The following is a 20,787-nucleotide window of genomic DNA, read 5'->3' on the forward strand; positions in this document are numbered from 1 at the left end:
ACCTCCTCTTAGAATTGTTTACTTTCCCTCTAAAATTACCATATTGCTCAAATATGCTTCTAAATATGTTTCTTTTTAATTATCATATTCACAGGTGTATTAAAAAACAATTCATTTCTCTGCAAAATGGACACAGTTAGAATATTTGGTGAATTGGTTTAATTGATGCTATGGTTTAATCACAGAATGGAATGCTTGGGGCCTTTTTTAGTTTCTCTGTTTGTTTAAAAAAAAGTTCAATAAAGTTACAATAAGAAGCACCTTAGAGATTTACAGCATTCATCATTTAGAAGGACATCCGGAGTGTTTTAGTGGGAGTTGAGAATGGTTGGGGTGACTGCTTGTTCTTAGAATTCTATACTTCTGTAGCTGCAAGGTGCCTTATAGAATCCCAAGGTTATGAAATGCATTATATAAATACAAACACTTCTTTCTTTAACATACAGCAGATGTCATTTTTCATCCTGCTATGCCAAAATCTGGCCATGTTGTCAATTTTGTCTTCTGTCAAATTAATTAATAATTGCACTGTTCCAATAAAACAGGGGTGGAAAAATGCAGCTCATGAGCTAATATAGTCCTCTTTCATGTCTCAAGTAAAGCATTCAGTGAGAAAACTATGTCAAATGTAGGTTTTGGCAGGGCCTAATATTGGGGTCAAGCACACAGTGCTCTCTAACCTCAGCAGAACCATGTTGGTGGGGAAAGATCATCATATCCAGCACACATTGCCCACTAACCTCAGCAAATTGGCCCAAGTACTTACGAAATGCCCCATTCCCACCTGGCAAAAGAATCCTGTAGCCCCACAGCAGCTGGCAAATACATTTCCATCCATCCCACTAGTCTCCCAAACACTCATTCGAATGCATGGGGTGTTCATAAGCTTGGCATTCGTAACTCAGGGAGGACCTGTATATCTATTGAATCAGACTTCATTGAGCCATCACGATGAACACACGAGGTGTATTGTGATCTCCCTGCAGAATATAAATTCTGTGTATGGCAGGCTCCACCCGCTACTCAGAAGATTTAATTATTAGTAATCCTACATATTGTTTGATTATGTCATTCAAATGCAAGAAATCTAAGTTAAAAATCAGTGTGGGAAAAAGATTTTGCTTTCATTGTTTAATGTGGGAAATTCCTGTACCTCATCTGCAAAGATTCACTCAAATATAGCAATAAAATACCATGTATTAAAAGTTGTGTGCGTCTTGCAGCTGACAAACTTCTTAATGGCCAGTATTTTTTGCCACTTCTACAAGTAAACTCATACAAGAGTTTCAGACCAGATGTAGATTTAGGTTGTGCGTACAGTGCATTACCAATCTGAGTCGAATAGGGGCAGAGTGAAATCTCAGGTGGCAAAACATCGGTTACATTACATGCTATTGTTGATTGCAAATGGCGAGTTTGCGGATGCCGATTTGGGCTCACTTTTCACAATTTCACAAATGTATTTAAATTCCGTACAATGACATGGTGTTTCACGCTGATCAGAAGTCAGATATGACTTGATGGAATTCAAATGCAAATAATGACTTCAACATGTAGTTACTGTTAGTGCTTAAAAACGAAGTTTGTAAAGTGTCCTGAAAATACAGCTATTTCAGCTTTAAATCTAAGTAAATGGTATAAAATGCATTCATATTATAAAACAAAAATCGGCATAACAAAAATGTTCGCCACACTCTTCAACTGGGGCAGGAGCTACGGTTGAAAAATGTTTCTACTACTGGGCACTGGCGATTCCAGCAGCAGTGCACCGGGTGCAGTCAATGGAGTGTCTCAACCCCATAAACTGGACCCAGGAACATGCAGCTATCCTCTTTTAACCCGCTTTCTCCACTGCCTTGGCTCAGGCCCTGAAAGAGAGAAAGACAGTGGAGGTGGTAGTGGGAAATGCCCAAGTCTCAAACTCAAGCTCTGCTGCTGGGCTGAGGCCTCCACGGTTACCGGCGCATCCCTGGGCCCAATAAATCGGCTGAGTTTGACTCCCTAAAACTGCAGCAGTGCATTCCAGCCTCCTGATGTTTCATAAAATAAGAGTGCAGCCGTTCATTCTCTGCGCTTTCCTTTATTTTATGCATCTGTTCAGGTATTTGCACCAAAGGCGACACTTACGGAAGACAGCGATGAGCTGAGCACGCACGGCCAACAGCGGACAGCTATCTATCGGCATCTCCAGCAACAAGCGGCGTTGGAGCAGCAATTAGTATGGAGTATCTCCACGATTTCAGTAACCCGCCACAAGCGGGTCACAGCAAATCTACAAACCAAAGTATAGCAGCGCCCTCCAGAGTCCAGACAATCGACCCTACACACTGCATTGAATAGCAATTATAAATAACTTAAATTGTAACAGGTAAAAAATGGTCATTTCAGTTCCATTGCCTAAGGCACCTCCTATTGCAAGAGGAAACAACCTGGAAAAATAGCTCCGAAATTATGTTTTACACATGTTTGCACTATTTCAAGACAAGATCTTGAAAACTCAGGTGGAAATCACTGTTTCACAACCCCTTAGAATTTTCCTCATGCCATCCTATTGGACTGAGGGATTTGAATGTACAGGTTGTTTATTGATTCTTGAAATTGGCCTTATGTATTTGAGTTCACCATCATGTGAGGATATATAAGAGAGGTGAATTCAGCACAATGAAGTATGTAACTTTTTTTTACTTCATTCTTCAAATGATTCTGTCACTGACACGGCTTGCATGTATTGCCTGTTTTAGTTAGTGCAGAAGGTAGTGAGTGCCGCCTTCTGGAATCACATGTAAACTTGATGCAACTGAGTGGCCTCATCAGGGTGGTTCTGCTGAAGGGTCCTAGACCTGAATTGTTAACTGTTTTTCTATCCTTAGATGTTGCATGACCTAATGAGCTTTTTCAGTTTTCTGTTTGTATTTCAGATTCCCAGCATCTGTGTTTCTCTTCGATTTTCATTAAGAATCACTTTGATTTGGAGTTGGATTCACATGCAGCCTTGACAAGGTAAGGAGAGAAATTACGTAACCTGCCTAATGTAGATGACTGAGAATAACAAAAGTCTTAATACTGAGGATGTCGGCTTGGAGAGAACGCTGCTGTTGGTCGGCTTATCCCTTCGGTAAATTCGTACGATTTTGTGGAGACAGCATAGTCAGTAGAATCATACAACATAGAAACAGAACCTTTGGCCCAACCCGTCCATGCTGACCAAGATTCCTATCTAAGCTAGTCCCATATGTCCATGTTTGGCCCATATCCATCTAAACCTTTCCTATCCATGTATCTGTCCAAGTACCTTTTAAATGTTGTTAATATACCTACCTCAACCGCTCCCTCTGGCAGCTCATTCCATATACTGACCATTCTCTGTGTGAAAATGTTGCCCCTCAGGTTCCTATCAGGGTTCTAATCTCCCTGATTCTAATCTCAGGTTCCTATCTCCCCTCTCATCTTAAACCTATGCCCTCAAGTTCTTGATTCCCCAACCATAAGAAAAAGACTATGCGCATTCAGCCTATCTATGCCCCTCATAATTTTATATACCTGTATAAAATCATCCCTCATTCTCCTACGTTCCAATGAAGAAAGTCCTAACCTGCTCAACCTCTCTCCATAACTCAGTCTCTCGAGTCCTGGCAACATTCTTGTAAATCTCCTTTGCACTCTTTGCAGCTAAATGGCATCTTTCCCATAGCAGGGTGACCAAAACAAAACACAATATTCCAAATGCAGCCTCACCAACATCTTGTACAACTGCAACATAACAACCCAACTTCTATACTCAATGCCCTGACCGATGAAGGCCAGCAAGCCAAAAGCCTTCTTCATCACTCTGTCTACCTGCAACGGCACTTTCAGGGAACAATGTACTCCTATTCCTAAGTTCCTCTGTTCTACAGCACTCCCAGGGCCCTACCATTCACTGTGAAAGTCCTACCCCCATTTGTCTTCCCTTTAGTAGTATTTTCCAGTGCCTTGAAATGTCTGAGACCTGGTAGACCAGGAACACATAGGAGGGCAGGGATCACTGCTACCTGGTAGGCCATGTGTTTGTGCCAGGCCTGGGGTCTTGATCTTCAAATACCTTGTTCCTCAATTAATGATTGATGTTATGTTTAAAAAAGAGTTCTCATTTCAGGCTATTCAAATTACATATCTATTTCTGCTTTTCTTTTTGCTTGTTGACCTACATTGGCTCCCAACCAAATTGAAAAGTCATTGATCTGAAATATTAGATCTCTTTCTTGTTCCACAATTGCTAACATGCTACAAATTTTCAACATCTTATTTATTGCTTTTAGTTGGGAAGCTGTTTCAAAATGGCACACAACATGTGATATATGATCAAAAGACTATTTTGACAATTATTTGGCATATCCAAAATAGCACTAGGCAACATTAGTCTTGTATCACTTAACTAATTGAGTTCTTTTTAGGATTTAACCAACTTTCTTAATGAAAGTAGTCTGACTCATGTTGCATAATTTTACTTCCAAAAGCATTTAAGTTACTATATATATTATTATAATAATAAAGCTGGATTGTAGAATAGCTATTATGTTGTTCAGACAGCTGGTTAGATCAAACAAAGAGAGGCTTATATGGGCCATGTTTTATTTGTCATGTTTTACCTCGATTGGGATATGCCAAACATTGAAGAGGGTTGCAAGAGACTAGGAGATTAAAAAGAGAAAAGTATGGTTACAATCGTACAGGATACTGGTTATGCCACCTCTGAATTACTGTGCAATTTTGGTTCCTTTATTTAAGAAAGGATATAATGGCATTGCAGGTAGTTCACTAAGCTACTTCCTGGGATGAAAAGATTGTCACATCATGAGCAGTCAATTAATTAGATCCAAATTCTTTGGACTTTAGAAGAAGGATGGTTGATCTTACTAAAACATATAAGATCCTGAGGGAGCATGACAGGGAAGAAGTCGAGGCTTTTCCAATAAGATTAAGGGGCAGTCATTTAAGACTGAAGTACAGAGGAACTTATAGCATTCTCAACCCTGGAGGGTTGTGGAGATTAGATATTAGGGGTATTTAAAGAGGAACAATAATTTTTTGAATGAGCAGGGCTATGGGGAACTGGTACAGAAGAGCAGATGAAGCCTGGGGTGGATCAGCCATGATCATATTGAATCATATCATGATCATATCCAAGTGGCCTACTCCTGCTCCTATTTTCTTATGTTCTTAAATATGATTCAGAAGCAAGTACTCTTTCTCTTTTCTTAGTATGATCCCAGGGAATGACTTTGAAGCTGAAATCAATCTGCATGAGAAGCTCTCGAAATACTCTAGTGTGATCAACAAATGTAACAGATACCTGTTAACATCTTTCGATGAGTACTATTGATATCCACTTTGATCTATGCAAAGTCATGGTAACACATTTAGAGTACAATATCCCATGATAAGTAAAATGAGTAACAGTTATTATAGTATTGTGCCTACTGTGCTGATGATAAAGTAATGTTACAGACTCAGTGAAAGTCCCTTTAAGATAGAGAGTGTGTGTGTATGTGTGTGTGGGGCGTGCTTACGTCAATAGAAGATAAAGGACGTAATGACGTTGTTGAAGAAGTCAGAGGCAGAAGAAGAAGGAGAGAGAGAGAGAAGGGAGAGAGACACCAGCCTGCTTGTTTTCTCTATCGATGGATGAGAAACAATAACTGTGTTTGCCACTGAAATCCATGTATGGAAGTTGGAAGTAATCCGGTGGAGTTCACTTTGTTGCTGACCTGTAGAAGGAAACAGGTATTTGTGTGTGGACGACCACGGTTCGGATGCTTTTCGGGGTGAGGAAGTCACTACCGAGTAAACACTGGAGTGTCGTTTGGGTTCCATCGTGGAACATTTGGATTTCGTATGTACTCTCTCTATGTTTTTCTACATCTACATCTTATCTTCAGACAACGGTGGTTGTTGAAGAAGCCCTTGCTCATGTTTCACCTTATGGCTTGCGGAACTGAACTTTAAGAACCATTCCGGAACTGGGAGTTTTGGACTTTGTCACACACACACACAAAGAGTTTAGTTTTGGGGTTAACGTTCGAGGTTTAACATTCTTGAATTCTAACATACTAACATTTTTTTTAACTTTTATTTTACGTATTATCATAAGTAGTGATTAATAAAATAGTTTTTAACACTGAATCATGCTCAGTGTGTTTCTTTTGTTGCTGGTTTGTGACAGTAAGCCTATGCTATATAATACCTATGCAAAATGTGCCAGTAATAAAGGAAGATTATGCTATACAGCTGCATTGATAACTACGTATAGTAGATATAAATCTACCACAAGCTTCACTTAACCACAAGCTTCACTTAACCGTATTCTGAACAGGGAGTAATTGGGTTGTGAGGTTGTGTGTTACGAAATTGTACAGGCCTATCTATGCCAACTATCATGCCTATCCATACTAATCCCATGCATGCATTAATTCCCTATCCCTCTATCCTCTGCTCATTCAAGTAGCTGTCTAGATTCCTCGACAATGTTGTTACTGTTCCTGCCTCCACCACCTCCTCTGGCAGTTCATTCCAGGTACGAACTGCTATTTGTATGAAAAATTTACTCCTCAGATCCCCTTTAAAGCTCCCCCCACCTCCACATTAATCCTATGCCCTCTAGTTTTAGACATCCCTATCACGGTTGCATTATGAGACAAACATTGATTGCTGCTGGAGGGTCATCATCTCGGTGAAAGATGCAACTTGGTCAAGCCAGAACATGTTGGCCTTCCAGTATAAGGAGTTTCCTGCAACGAAATGCTGGTGGCAAGATGCAAGAGGAAGTGCTGATGGATGCACTAAAGCTTGGTGCTGTTTCCACAAAGGGTCTGTGGGGAGAGGCCGCAGAATAAGGTTGTCCCACCATTGGACCCTGAGGGTTGGGTCCTGTATAATAACCTCTCAAATGTTTCACTGATGGATCGTTTGGAGATGAAATATTAGGGACGTGTTGATATATTGTAAATAGTATATGTGAATGTAACAATATGGTTGCTTCAGTGAATGAAGATAATGCCATGTCCCAATTGTATTATTACACATTTTATGAACAAAGTATGTTTTTTAAATAAAGATGAGTGAAAAGGGTAAATATTGAGTCAAATTATAGTGCTGACCAAGCATTTTTTAACCAAACTAATGGCAAGCTTCTCAAGTGCTACCATATTTGCACCAATCAATGGCAATATTCCACCACAATCCTTAATCAAATTTTGAAAATGGTAGGAGCCTTTATGAGATTGAGGTGCGCCATTCATTGGAGGGTAAGCAGCCTGTACCTTTGTAGCCATGTTGAAAGGACTGAAGACTTTAGTCACTGAAAACACCTATCAAGCACACAGTGCATGCCCCCACCCCCTCCCAAAATGTTAATTAGGAGTGACTTGAATCCCTTTGAGTGATAAAAATTCATTCAAAGACAATAATGTCCACCACTACCACAATTAATTTGAATATCCAACATTTAGGCGGCTTTGTATGTTTTATCAATACCTAGGCAATGGCATAACATAGGGGTGTAATAGTATCCATTATGTCTGAACTAATATACAGGTGACACCCACGATACAGAATGGGGGGGGTTAAGTTCCCAGAAAAAGGTCCACATAACGATTATCCTTAATGTGAAGCCACATCATCAGCACATGCATCAAGAAATGTGAGTTGGAAAAAAAAGTTCCTGTTTATTTTTTTCACATAAATTTTGATAGAGCATATTTTTATTTTGTATCCCGGATGCTTTAGTAGTGATTTGTTCATTTTGTAAGGGTGAATTTTCTTTACCCGAACTGCTGTAACATGGAAGTTGCCTGTAGTCTAAAAGTGTTAAACTAGTTTAGAGGTTGAAGAAAGTGTGAACCAAAGCAATGTTACATTAGTGGAAGTAAGGAACCTTTGTAATGGAAAGTACGGTGATTAAACCGCAGTTTAGGACCAAGATTGTGTGTGAATTGGTTCAATCTGGGAATTGAGGAAAACAGTCTGTGGTAAATCAGAACATGATGGTTTTGGTCTTCCCATCAGTCATTTAGAGTAAGATTTAACTCCATCTAGATGTCAGAGATTTTAAACACCACGGTAGCAATGAAGCAATCAAGAGAGATAACAGAGTGATTGAATTTTGTGTCATCAGCCTATGTGTAGAAAGTTCCTCAAAGAGGAAGGGGCCAAAAAATGGTCCTAAAGGGACTCAGGAGTTGACAATGAAGAAGAAACATTTCTTTTTTGAGGGGGGGTGCAATGGCTGCATTTGGAAGTCTAGTAACAGGGGTACTTCCAAAGAACTGGATGATACTGTATTACTGAACTTTGGCAGAGGATAGTATAGTTGACCAGTTTCAATCAATTGAAGAAAAGATGGCACTGATTTACTCGACACTGCTTTTTTTGACTCATCTGCAGCCTTTCACAAGGTTGACTGCATTATCTTCCTTTAATGCCTCCTCGCAATCGTTCAGCTGATCATTACTGCATTCCTGCTCCTATATGACTACCTGCGGTTTCCTTGCAAGGATGAATCCTTACAAGGATCGGTGTTGGCACCTTCCTATTTCTCTCCTACATGTGTTTCTTAGCAATATCCACATGGACATGACAACCAGCTTCATCAAACCACCAACTCTCTCAGCCTCCTCAATATCCAACATCCAAGTTTAGATACAGAAATTTTCTGCATAAGAATCAGAAACAACAAAACAATATCTTTAGGTGTCACCACAAACTCCACTTCCAGGCACCAAGTCTATTCCTCTCCCTGGTAACAATTTGTAGCTAACACAGGATAAAATGTTGGCACAACATCGGGGGACGAAGGGCCTGTATTGTGCTGTAATGGTCAATGTTCTAAAACAATCCTGGTGTCATATTTTGCCTTCAAGACAAACTTTTGACCATCACAAAGACCATCTGTTTCACTCAGATGCTGCTAAAATTTTCATCTGTATCTTTATCTGCTTGGGATTTGACTATTTTAATGCACTAAGCCCATCTGCCATGCATTATCTTCTGTCAACTGAAGTCATCCAAAATTCTTCTACCCATATTACTTTATATAGTTGATTTCATTTATCCATTAGCCATGCCTGCTGACCTATATTGGCTCCCTGTTGAACAAGCTGTGATTTTAAAATTCTCATTCTTATTTTCATATCAGTCCATGTCCTTCCCTCTCTCAATCTCTAATCTCCAGCCATCTAGTTCTTTGCGACATCTGCACACTCAAGGAAGCCTGAATTTAATCACTCTATCATGAGCAGACATGCATCTCTGAGGCTCTGGGCTCTATAATTGTGATAATAAACTTTCCACCTCATACTAATATTTGTTCCATGTACAACACAATTCAAAACCTACCTCTTTGGTCAATCTTTTGGTCATTTACCCTAATATTTCCTTACATGGCTTTGAATCACCCGTGTGATAACACTCCAGTGGGACATTACAAAGAACATAGCACAGAACTACACAGGAACAGTCCCTTGATGCCAATCTAAACTTATAATAGGTGGTCTGTATCCATCTATTCCTTGCCTGTTCATGCGTTTGTCTAAATGCCTCTTAAATGTTGCTATCATATCTGCTTCTACCACCTCCCCTGGCAGCGTGCTCCAGGACCGTACCACTCTTTCTATGTGTGTAAAACAAAAATCTCATAAACATCCTTTAAATTTTCATCCTCTCATCTTAAACCTATGTTCCCTAGTATTTGACATTGCCACCCTAGGAAAAAGTCTTAACTATCTACCCTATCCATGCCTCTCATAATTTTATATGCTTCTATTATGTTATCCCTCAGCCTCTGACGCTCCAGAGAAAAAAATCCAAGTTTATCTAGTCTTTCCTTATAGCTAACACACTCCATTCCAGTAGACATCTTGATCAATCTCTTCTGTGCCCTCTCCAAAGCCTCCACATTCTTCCAACAGTGTAGTAACCAGAACTGCACTCAATACTCCAAATATGGGATAACCATTGGTATTAGTTTATTATTGTCACTTGTACCCAGGTACAGTGAAAAACTTGTCTTACATACCGATCGTACAGAACAATTCATTACACAGTGCATTGAGGCAGTAAAGGGTAAATACAATAATATAATACAGAGTAAAGTGTCACAGCTACAAGGAAGTGCATTGCAAGTAGACAATAAGGTGCAAGGTCATAACAAGGTACATTACAAGGTCAAGAGTCCATCTCATCACGTAAGGGAACCATTCAATAGTCTTATCACAGTGGGATAGAAGCTGTCCTTGAGCCTGGTGGTATGTACTCTCAGGCTCTTGATTCTTCTGCTTGATGGTGGGGGGGGGGGGTGCAGGGAGAAGAGAGAATGACCCAAATGGGTGGGGTCCTTGAGTATGCTGGCTGCTACACCAAGGTAGTGAGAGATAAAGACAAGAGTCCAAGGAGGGGAGGCTGGCTTCCGTGATGTGCTGGGTTGTGTCCACAACTTTCTGCAGTTTCTTGCGGTCCTGGGCAGAGCAGTTGCCGTACCAAGCCATGATGCATCCAGATAGGATGCTTTCTATGGTGCATCGATAAAAATTGGTGAGTGTCAAAGGGGACATGCCAAATTTCTTTAGCCTCCTGAGGAAGTAGAGGTGCTGGTGAGCTTTCTTGGCCGTGGCATATACTTGGTTGGACCAGGACAGGCTATATGTGATGTTCATTGCAAGGAACTTGAAGATCTCAATCCTCTCGACCTCAGCACCATTGATGTAGACAGGTGCATGTACACCCCGCCCCCCCCCCCCCCCCCCCCCCCCCACTTTCCTGAAGTCAATGACCAGCTCTTTTGTTTTGCTGACATTCAGGGAAAGGTTGTTGTCATGACACCATGTTTTATACAGCTGAAACATAACTTGCCAACTTTTATAGTCAATGTCCCAATTGATGAAGGCAAGCATGCCATATGCCTTCTTTACCACCCTATCTACTTGTGATTTCACTTTCAGGGAGGTATGGACTAGCACCCCAAGATCCCTCTGCATATCAATGCTCCTAAGGGCCATTTACTGTACACTTTTCTCTTGCATTTGTCCTCCAAAAACACACCACCTCACATTTGTCTGGATTAAACTCCATCTACCACTTCTGTCCAAATTTCTGGCTGATCTCTATCCACCAATTTTCATATCATCTGCAAACTTCCTCATCAACCCACCTACATTCTCATCCAAATCATAAATATATTATGTATTACAAACAACAGACATCCCAACAATGATCCTTACAGAATACCACTGATCTCCAGTCAGAATAACACCCCCTCTACCATCACCCTCTGGTTTTTGTGACCAAGCCAATTTTGTGACCAAGCCAATTTTGTATAAACTTACAAACTCGCTGCGAATCCCACGTGATTTAGTCTTCTGGACCAGCCTACCATGAGGAAACTTGTCAAATGCTTTACTAAAATCCATGCAGATAACATCAACTGCCCTTGCTTCATCAATCATCCTTGTGAAAAATCTCAATCAGACTTCCACTGCACAAAGCTTTGCTGCCGATCCTTAATAAGTACATGCTTTTCCAAATGTGATTAAATTCTATCCCTAAGAATCATCTCTCAATCACTGACGTAAAGCTTACCAGCCCACAATTTCCTCATTTGTCCCTGTGCCCTTCTTAAACAAAGGATTAACATCAACTATTCAGCTATTCTCTAGTCTGCTGGCAGTTTGCCCATGGCTAAAGAGCATATGAACATCTCAAAGACCCAGTAATCCCCTCCCCTCAGTATCCTGGGATAGATCTCATCAAGTCCTGGGGACTTATCCACCTTAATCTTTCTCAAGACAACCAACGCCTCCTCTTTCTTAATACTGACGTGCTCTAGAAGTATCAACATACCCCTCCCTAATCTCACATCTTCCATGTCCTTCTTGGTGAATACCAAGGCAAAGTACTCATTAAGGCTTTCACCCTCTTTGTGGCTCCACGCATGAATTCCCTCCTTTTCTTTGCTCATAATAAATGTATAAAATGCCTTGTGATTCTCCTTAATTCTACTTGACAAGGACATTTCATGGCCTCTTTAAAACCTCCTAATTTCTTGTTTAAATTCTTTCCTGCTTCCTTTATATTCCTCAAGGACCTTGTCTAATTTCAGTTTCCTAAACCTTACATATGCTTCCCTTTCTTTTACTAAACTTACATCTCTTGCCATCCAAGGTTCCCAAACCTTGGCAACCTTATCTGTCATCCTCACAGGAACATGTTGGTCCTGAACTCTAAACAACTGGCCTTTAAAAGACTCCTACATGTCAGATGTGGATTTAAACAGTCGGTCCTAATCCATTTTCTCCAGTTCCTGCCTAATAATATTGTAATAAGCCCGGTCATCATATCATATTAAGGAGACTACATAAATGTGATGCTCTGATGGAAAGGTTACTGGAGGGAATTCTAAGAGACAGGATCTACCTGCATTTGGAAAGGCAAGAACTGATTAGAGATAGTCAGCATGGCTTTGTGTGTGGGAAAGCTTGTCTCATGAATTTGATTGTGTTTTTTGAAGAGGTAACCAAGAGAATTGATAAGGACAGGGCAGTAGACATTGTCTACATGTACTTTAGCAAGGCCTTTGACAAGGTCCCACATTGTAAGTTGGTCTAGAAGATTAGAATACATGGGATCCAGGGTGAGCTAGCCAATTGGATACAAAATTGGCCTCATGGTAGTTGTCGGAGGGTGAGAGTGGAGGGTTGTTTATCAGATTGGAAGCTTGTGACAAGCAGTTGCCGCAGAGATTGGTACTGAATCCACTGATGTTTGTCATCTATATTAACAATTTGGATGAGAATGTTGTTGACATGGTTAGTGAGCTTGTGCATGACACCAAAATTACTGGCATAGTGGACAATGAAGATTATTCAAAATTACAACAGGATCTAGTACAACTGCGAAAGTGGGCCAAGGAATGGCAGATGGAATTTAACTCAGACAAGTGCAAAGTGTTACATTTTGGGAAGTTAAACCACGGTAGGACTAGCACAGTAAATGATGCAGTTCTGGAGAGTGCTGTACAACAGAGTGACCTTCGGATGCAAGTACATAGTTCCCTGAAAGTGGAAACACAGATAGACAAGGTGGTAAAGAAGGCATCTGGCATGCTCCCCTTCATCGGTCAGGCCATTGAGTACAAGAGTTGGGACGTCTTGTTAGAACTATACAAGATGTTGGTGAGACCACACTTGGGAGTATTGTGTGCAGTTCTGGTGGCCTAACTATAGGGAAGGATGTCATTAAGCTGGAAAGGATGCAGAAAAGATTCACAAGGATGTTACCAGGACTGGAAGGCTTGAATTATAAGGAAAGGCTGGATAGAGTGGGGCTTTTTTCCCTGCAGTGTAGGAGGCTGATGGGTGACTTTATAGATGTATGTAAAATCATGAGGGGCATAGATGGGGTGAAAGGTCACAGTCTTTTTCCTCGGGGTAGGGGAGTCTAAAACTAGAGGGAATAGATTTAATGTGAGAGGGGAAAAATAAAGGGGACCTGAAGGGTAGCTTTTTCACACAGAGGATGGTGGGTGTGTGAAACGAACTGCCAGAGGAAGTGGTGCAAGCAGGTGATAATGTGGTAAATTGGATCAGCAAGTTCGCTGATGACACTAAGATTGGAGGCATTGTGGTCAGCGAGGAAGGCTTTTAAAGCTTGCAGAGGGATCTGGACCAACTGGAAAAATGAGCCAGAAAATGGCAGATGGAATTTAATGTAGACAAGTGTGAGGTGTTGCATTTCGGAAGGACAAATTAAGGTAGGACATACACAGTAAATTGTAGGGCACTGAGGAGTGTGGAGGAACAAAGGGATCTGGGAGTTCAGATACCTAATTCCCTGAAAGTGGCGTCACAGGTAGACAGGGTTGTAAAGAAGGCTTTTGGCATCCTGGCATTCATAAATCAAAGTATTGAGTATAGAAGTTGGGATATTATGGTGAGGTTGTATAAGACATTGGTTAGGCCAAATTTGGAGTATTGTGTGCAGTTCTGGTCACCTAGCTATAGAAAAGATATCAGTAAGATTGAAAGAGTGCAGAGAAGATTTACTAGAATGTTGCCGGGTCTTCAGGAGTTGAGTTACAGGGAAAGATCGAACAGGTTAGGACTTTATTCCTTGGATCGTAGAAGAATGAGGGAAGATTTGATAGAGGTTTACAAAATTATGAGGGGTATAGACAGAATAAATGCAAGTAGGCTCTTTACACCTAGATTAGGAGAGATAAGTACGAGAGGACATGGCTTTAGGGTGAAAGGGGAAAGGTTTAGGGGGAACTTCTTCACTCAGAGAGTGGTGGGAGTGTGGAATGGGCTGCCATCTGACATGGTAAATGTTGGCTCGCTCTTAAGTTTTAAGAATAAATTGGATAGATACATGGATGGGAGAGGTCTGGAGGGTTATGGACTGGGTGCAGGTCAATGGGACTAGCAGAATAAAGTTTCGGCACAGACTAGAAGGGCCAAATGGCCTGTTTTCTGTACTGTAGTGTTCTATAGTACAATTACAACATTTTAAAGACATTTGGACAGGTATATTTTTAGGAAAAGTTTAGAGGGATATGAGGCAAATAGGACTAGCTCAACTAGACAATTTGGTCGGCATGAAGGAGTTGGGCCGAAGGGCCTGTTCACGTGCTGTATGACTCTAATTGTTAACTCCTTCAAAGTGGAGAAAGTAGGCAAAGTGGAGGGGCGGGGGGTGGGTGGAATAGGGATTCCCAACCAATATATTTTAAAAATTAGTCTGTGTGCCCTAAAGCACACGGGAGTGTAGATCGACCTTTACACCAAAAAATCCCTTCAGATTAATAACCACGAAGCTCAATGAGAGTCTGGAATTTTCTGGTTGTAAATTATGCGTCAATATCCTCGGTACACACCCTTCCCGTACGGTGGAACATCGCTTTTAACTGGACTACTGCAATCCTCTCAGCTCTACCGAGCGGCCAGGGCGGTAGAAGCTTCCAGCGAGCTCTCGGAACTTCTTTTGCACGTCGGAGCGTCAGCGGTCGTCATGGTGACCGCGGAGAACCAGCTGGGTCGCTCACCGTGATTGGGTGGAAAGCCCGGAGCATGCGGATCAAACGGGTGGGGGGGCGCGAGTTGCGGGGGACGCTGACAGTTTCTGGAAGTTTCTTCCGCGCTCAGTATTTAAATTACACGAGCGGCAATGCTGGTAGGTTAGAGAGGCAGCAGAGAGCCGTGTTGTTAGTAGTCGGTGCGTAAACGTCATTTGTAACTTGACAGGATTAAACAGATACCTTGTAAATATTACCTTGAATAAGTAAAAATGTCAGTGGTCGGGTTTGATATTGGAATGCAAAATTGTTACATCGCCATCGCTAGAGCGGGAGGCATCGAGACCATTGCCAATGAGTACAGCGACCGATGTACCCCGTAAGTAGTTTAATAAAGCATACAATTTAAAATAGGTACTGTATATGGTTCACTTTACATTCGCGAAGGTGTGCTGAAATATTAAGCCGCCTCCTTAACATGGATTCGCGGTGTTGAGCAGACTTGCTCAATGTGCACTAGTTAGCTTCTGTTTATAGTATTATGTCAAATTCAGTCAAATATTTTACATTTAGTCTGCATTCTTATTGGCATTTTAATTTTTTTTCCTATTAACGTTTCGGGAGTTTACTGGAAGATGCTGAAGTCTAAAATGATTAGAGGGGTTTTGAAAACACTCTGATGTCTTAAGTATGTATTCCTTAATCTGAGATCAAAAAAAGCACCATGTAAAATATCGTCCCTTATTAGAATTGACGTTTCGCTTAGTAGGTGGATTAAGTGCATCCACAGTATGCTGGAAACTTCGAGAAACTGGTCGATAAAAATCAGCGAGTATCCTCTAGATACGTTCCAAACAAATGCGCTCGTTTCTGATGCAAGTGTTCTCGCATCTTGGATTAATTGCTGAGAGCACATGTATAACATGCACGTTTTATTCATTTTTAAAAGTAACGCGGAAGAAGCGATGGTACTGTCTTCGTGTATTGAGCCCGATCAATTTAAAATGCAAAAATAATTCGCGATTTAAACAATCGATACACCCGTGTTACAGGTGCTTGATGCAGGCACCTGAAATTATCGGTTGTTTTCTTTTAATGAAGGTTTGAAAGAGCTGCTTTAATTTGTGACTGATGGACTTCTGATGAATATTCGTCATGGTTATTGTTTTCAGGACTTGAAAATATTCAATTTTTAAGCGTCTTTAGCTTTTTTTTATACGTTCAAAAATTCATTTGCGCCTCGCTAATGTTTCGGCGCCTCCGGGGCCGTGCACATTTTGCTGGGAGGTGTCCTGTTGCAGGACGGTGCACGGACAACAGGATGCCCTTTGGCATCGCTATCTCGGCCAGTCCGGCAGGACAGTGCAGATGTGCAGAAATGTACTATTAATTCGCTCAGCAGGGAGAAATGCAGAGAATGTCTCGGTACAGAATCTGTTTACAAACGTGGCTCAGAATTTGTGATTAGCGGCAGCGTGACCCTGTCACTGGCTTCAGGACGCGCTCACAAAGGTCAAATTTTAAACTACAGTGATCTCGGTGGAGAGACCGTCACTGTTTCCGACGGCCAATGCTGTCAAGCACCAGTTCATTTAGATCACTGGTGCCCAGGTAACGAATCATATTAAATAATTCTTGGATGGCACATCTGGAAACAAAATGCACCATTTATAATCAACTTTTAAAACGTGCCAAATTGAGACAGAAATATATGCATGTGACTAAATTAGATGCCGAAATATTTTAGAGTCATAGAGCAATACAGCGCGGATGCGGGCCCTTCAGCCCAACCAGTCCATGCCAACCACGTTGTCCACCCAGCTAGTCCTAATTACCTGCGTTTGGCCCATATCCCTCTAAGCCCCACCCCTCCATGTACCTATCCAATTGCTGCTTAAATGATACTATTGAACCTGCCACAACCACTTCCTCTGGCAGCTCATTCCATATACTCACAACCCTCTGCGTGGAAGAAGTTGCCCCTCGGGTCCATTTTAAATCTTTCTTCTCTCACCCTAAACCTATGCCCCCTAGTTTTGGACTCCCCTACCTTGGGGAAAAGACTGTTACCATCCACTTTATCTATTACCTCTCGTAATCTTAAACTCTTGTATAAGGTTGGCGATTGTTCTCCTGTATTTCTAAGGAATAAAGACCCAGCCTGGCCAACCTCCCCCTATAACTCGGGCCCTCTGGTCCTGGCAACATACTCAATCGTTTCTGTACCCTTTCCAGTATAACCACACCTTTCCTATAATAGGGTACCAAATCCATACACAGTACTCCAAGTGCAGCTTCACCAATGGCTTATACAACTTCAACATAATGTCCCAGCTCCTATACTCAGTCCCCTGACTGATGAAGGCCAGTGTGCTATATGTCTTTTTCACCACCTTGTCTACCTGTGATGCTGCTTTCAACAATCTATGCACTTATACTCCTAGGTTCCTCTGTTCCATTACACTCCCTAGTGCCCTACCATTACTTACCTAAGGTTAGTTACCTAAGGTTACCTAAGAAGCTTACCTAAGGTTTAGAAAGCATGGCTCTGGAGAGTTACAAGGTAGCCAGGAGGGAGCTAGAAGGGGGCATGAGAAGTCCTTGGTGAGTAGGATCAAGGAAAACCCCAAGGTGTTCTACACGTATGTGAAGAATAAGAAGGTGACTAGTGTGAGGGTAGGACCGACCAGGGATAAAAGAGGAAACGTGCCTGGAGTCGGAAGAGGAAGGGGAGGTCCTTAATGAATACTTTGCTTCAGTATTCACCAGAGAGAGAGACCTTGATGTTTGTGAGGATAGTGTATGACAGACTGATATTCTAGGGCATGTCAATGTGAGGAAAAAGGATGTGCTGGAACTATTGAAAGACATTAGGATAGATAAATCACTGGGGCCATACAGGATATATTCAACATTATTACAGGAAGCTAGGGAAGAGATTGCTGCGCCTTTGGCGACGATCTTTGCGTCCTCACTGGCCACAGGAGTAGTGCCAGATGATTGGAGGGTGGCAAATGTTGTTCCTTTGTTTAAGAAAGGGAGTAGGGATAACCCTGGGAATTATGGACCAGTGAGTCTTACTTCAGTGGTGGGCAAATTACTGGAGAAGATTCTTAGACACAGGATTCATGGGCATTTGGAGAAGCATAGACTGATTAGGGACAGACAGCATGGTTTTGTGAGGGGCAGGTCGTGTCTCACGAGCCTGATTGAATTCTTTGAGGATGTTACAAAGCACATTGATGAAGATAGAACAGTGGATGTGGTGTACGTGGATTTTAGTAAGGTGTTTGATAGGGTTCCTTGTGGAAGGCTTATTCAGAAAGTCAGGAGGCATGGGATCCAGGGAAACTTGGCTGTGTGGATTCAGAATTGGCTCGCCCATAGAAGACAGAGGGTGGTGGTAGATGGAGCATATTCTGCCTGGAGGTCAGTGACCAGTGGTGTTCTGCAGGGATCTGTTCTGGGACCCCTGCTCTTTCTGGTTTTTATAAATGACTTGGATGAGGGTGTGGAATGGTGGGTTAGTAAGTTTGCTGATGACACGAAGGTTGGTGGCGTTGTAGGTAGTGTAGAAGGTTGCTGTAGATTACAACAGGATATTGATAGAATGCAGAGCTGGGCTTAGGAGTGGCAGATGGAGTTCAACCCAGATTAGTGTAAAGTGATACAATTCGGGAGATCGCATTGGAAGGCAGAATACAAGGTTATTGGCAGGACTCTTAACAGTGCGGAGGAACAGAGGGATATTGGTGTCCATGTCCATAGATCCCTCAAGGTTGCTGCACAGGTCGATAGGGTTGTTAAGAAGGTGTATGGAGTGTTGGCCTTCATTAGTCGGGGTATTGAGTTCAAGAACCGCGAGGTGATTTTGCAGCTCTATAGAACTCTGGTTAGACCACACTTGGAGTATTGTGTTCAGTTCTGGTTGCCTCATTATAGAAAGGATGTGGAAGCTTTAGAGACGGTGCAGAAGAGACTTACCAGGATGTTGCCTGGATTGGAGATCATGTCTTATGAGGATAGGTTGAGTGAGCTGGGGCTTTTCTCTTTGGAGAGAAGGAGGATGAGAGGTGACTTGATAGAGGTGTACAAGATGATAAGAGGCATAGATTGAGTGGACAGTCAGAGACATTTTCCCCAGGGCGACAATGACTAACATGAGGGGACATAATTTTAAGGTGATTTGAGGAAGGTGTCAGGGGTAAGTTTTTTTTACACAGTGGTGGGTGTGTGGAACGCACTGCCGGCAGAGGTTGTGGGGGCAGATACATTAGCGACATTCAATAGACTCTCAGATAGTCTCCTATTTTTCCATCATTCATGTGTCTATGTGGGAGGGAAGGGTTAGATAGACCTTAGAACAGGATAAAATGTCGGCACAACATTGTGGGCCGGAGGGCCTGTACTGTGCTGTAATGTTCTATGTTCATTCATAGTATGTTCTATGCTGGTGTGACGTTCCAAAATGCATCACTTCGCACTTACCTGTATTGACATCCATTTGTCACTCCTTGGTCTACTTTACCTAACTGATCAAGATCCTCCTGTAATCTACGACAATGTTCTTCACTACCAACAACACCACTGAATTTCATGTCATCTGTAAACTTGCTGATCAAGCCTTGTGCATTTGCATCCAAATCATTTATATAAATAACGAATAACAAAGGTCCCAACACTGACCCCTGTGGCACACCACTAATCAACGACCTCCATTCTGAAAAACAACCTTCAATTACATCCCTCTGCTTCCTACCTCCAGGCCAATTTTGAATCCACCTAACTAGCTCTCCCTGGATTCCATAGGACCTAACGTTCCACTCCATCCTACCATGTGGGACCTTGACGAAGGCCTTGCTAAGGTCCAAATAGACAACATCCATGCCCTATCCTCATCTACCCTTTTGGTTACCTCTTCTTCCAAAACAAAACTCTGAGGTTTGTCAAACACAAATTACCACATACAAAGCCATGCTGACTCCTCCTCATCAGACTCTGTCTATCCAAATGCTGGTAGATCTTGTCCCTCAGAACTTCCTCCAATAACTTCTCCACCACTGATGCCAGGTTGAACAGCCTGTAGTTCCCTGGCTTGTCCTCACTACCCTTCTTAAACAATAGAATGACATTAGCCATCTTCCAGTCATTGGGAACTTCATCAGTGGCTAACAATGAAGCAAGTATCTCCACAAGGGCCCCTGCAATTTCTCCTCTAGCCTCCCACAAAGTTCGAGGATGCAATCGGTCAGGCCCTGGGGATTTATCCACCCTCGTGCTGTAAGGCTGCAAGTACCTCCTCCCTGGTAAAATGAATTTCCTCCAAAACATCTCCACTTGTTTCCCTTATCTTTTGAGCAACCATGATTTTTCTCCTCAATAAATACCAAGGAAAAATATTCGTTAAAAATCCCACCCATCTCCTGTGGTTCGAATATACTGTATGTAGCCCTGCTAATCTCTCAGGATCTACTCTCTCCCTAGCAACACTTTTACTCTTAATATATCTATAGAATCTCTTAGAATTTTCCTTAACCATGCCTTCCAGATCCATTTCATAGCCTCTCTTTGCCCTCCTGATTTCCCTCTTGTATATTCTTAACCTTTTTATAGTCATCAAGGGATTCCCTTGTCCCCAACCTCCTAAACCCAATGTATGCTTCCTTCTTTGTCTTGACCAGAGCCTCAATATCTCTTGTCAGCCAGGGTTCCCTAAATTTTCCAGGTTTACCCATCATCCTAACAGG

At 41.9% G+C, this 20,787-nt stretch overlaps 2 protein-coding genes across 3 annotated transcripts in view; one reads left to right on the plus strand and one right to left on the minus strand.

Annotated features, from left to right (window-relative positions):
- The window catches only part of b3glcta (beta 3-glucosyltransferase a), a 141,829-nt gene extending 139,561 nt beyond the window's left edge, over positions 1-2,268 (minus strand). Inside the window, exon 1 of one of the 2 annotated variants that reach the window (XM_052026306.1) lies at positions 2,128-2,268. In XM_052026306.1, the coding sequence (XP_051882266.1) occupies positions 2,128-2,185 (58 nt within the window). In that variant the 5' untranslated portion in view covers positions 2,186-2,268. The remainder of the gene's footprint in view (positions 1-2,127) is intronic. The other variant, XM_052026307.1, reaches the window with a different exon arrangement.
- Positions 2,269-15,104: 12,836 nt separating this feature from the next.
- Positions 15,105-20,787, plus strand: part of LOC127575841 (heat shock protein 105 kDa-like) — a 62,270-nt gene continuing 56,587 nt past the window's right edge. Inside the window, exon 1 of the mRNA XM_052026009.1 lies at positions 15,105-15,419. Coding sequence (XP_051881969.1) covers positions 15,313-15,419 — 107 coding nt within the window. The 5' untranslated portion in view covers positions 15,105-15,312. The remainder of the gene's footprint in view (positions 15,420-20,787) is intronic.

Source organism: Pristis pectinata, chromosome 11 (assembly GCF_009764475.1).
Source record: "Pristis pectinata isolate sPriPec2 chromosome 11, sPriPec2.1.pri, whole genome shotgun sequence".
Taxonomy (NCBI): Eukaryota; Metazoa; Chordata; class Chondrichthyes; order Rhinopristiformes; family Pristidae; genus Pristis; species Pristis pectinata.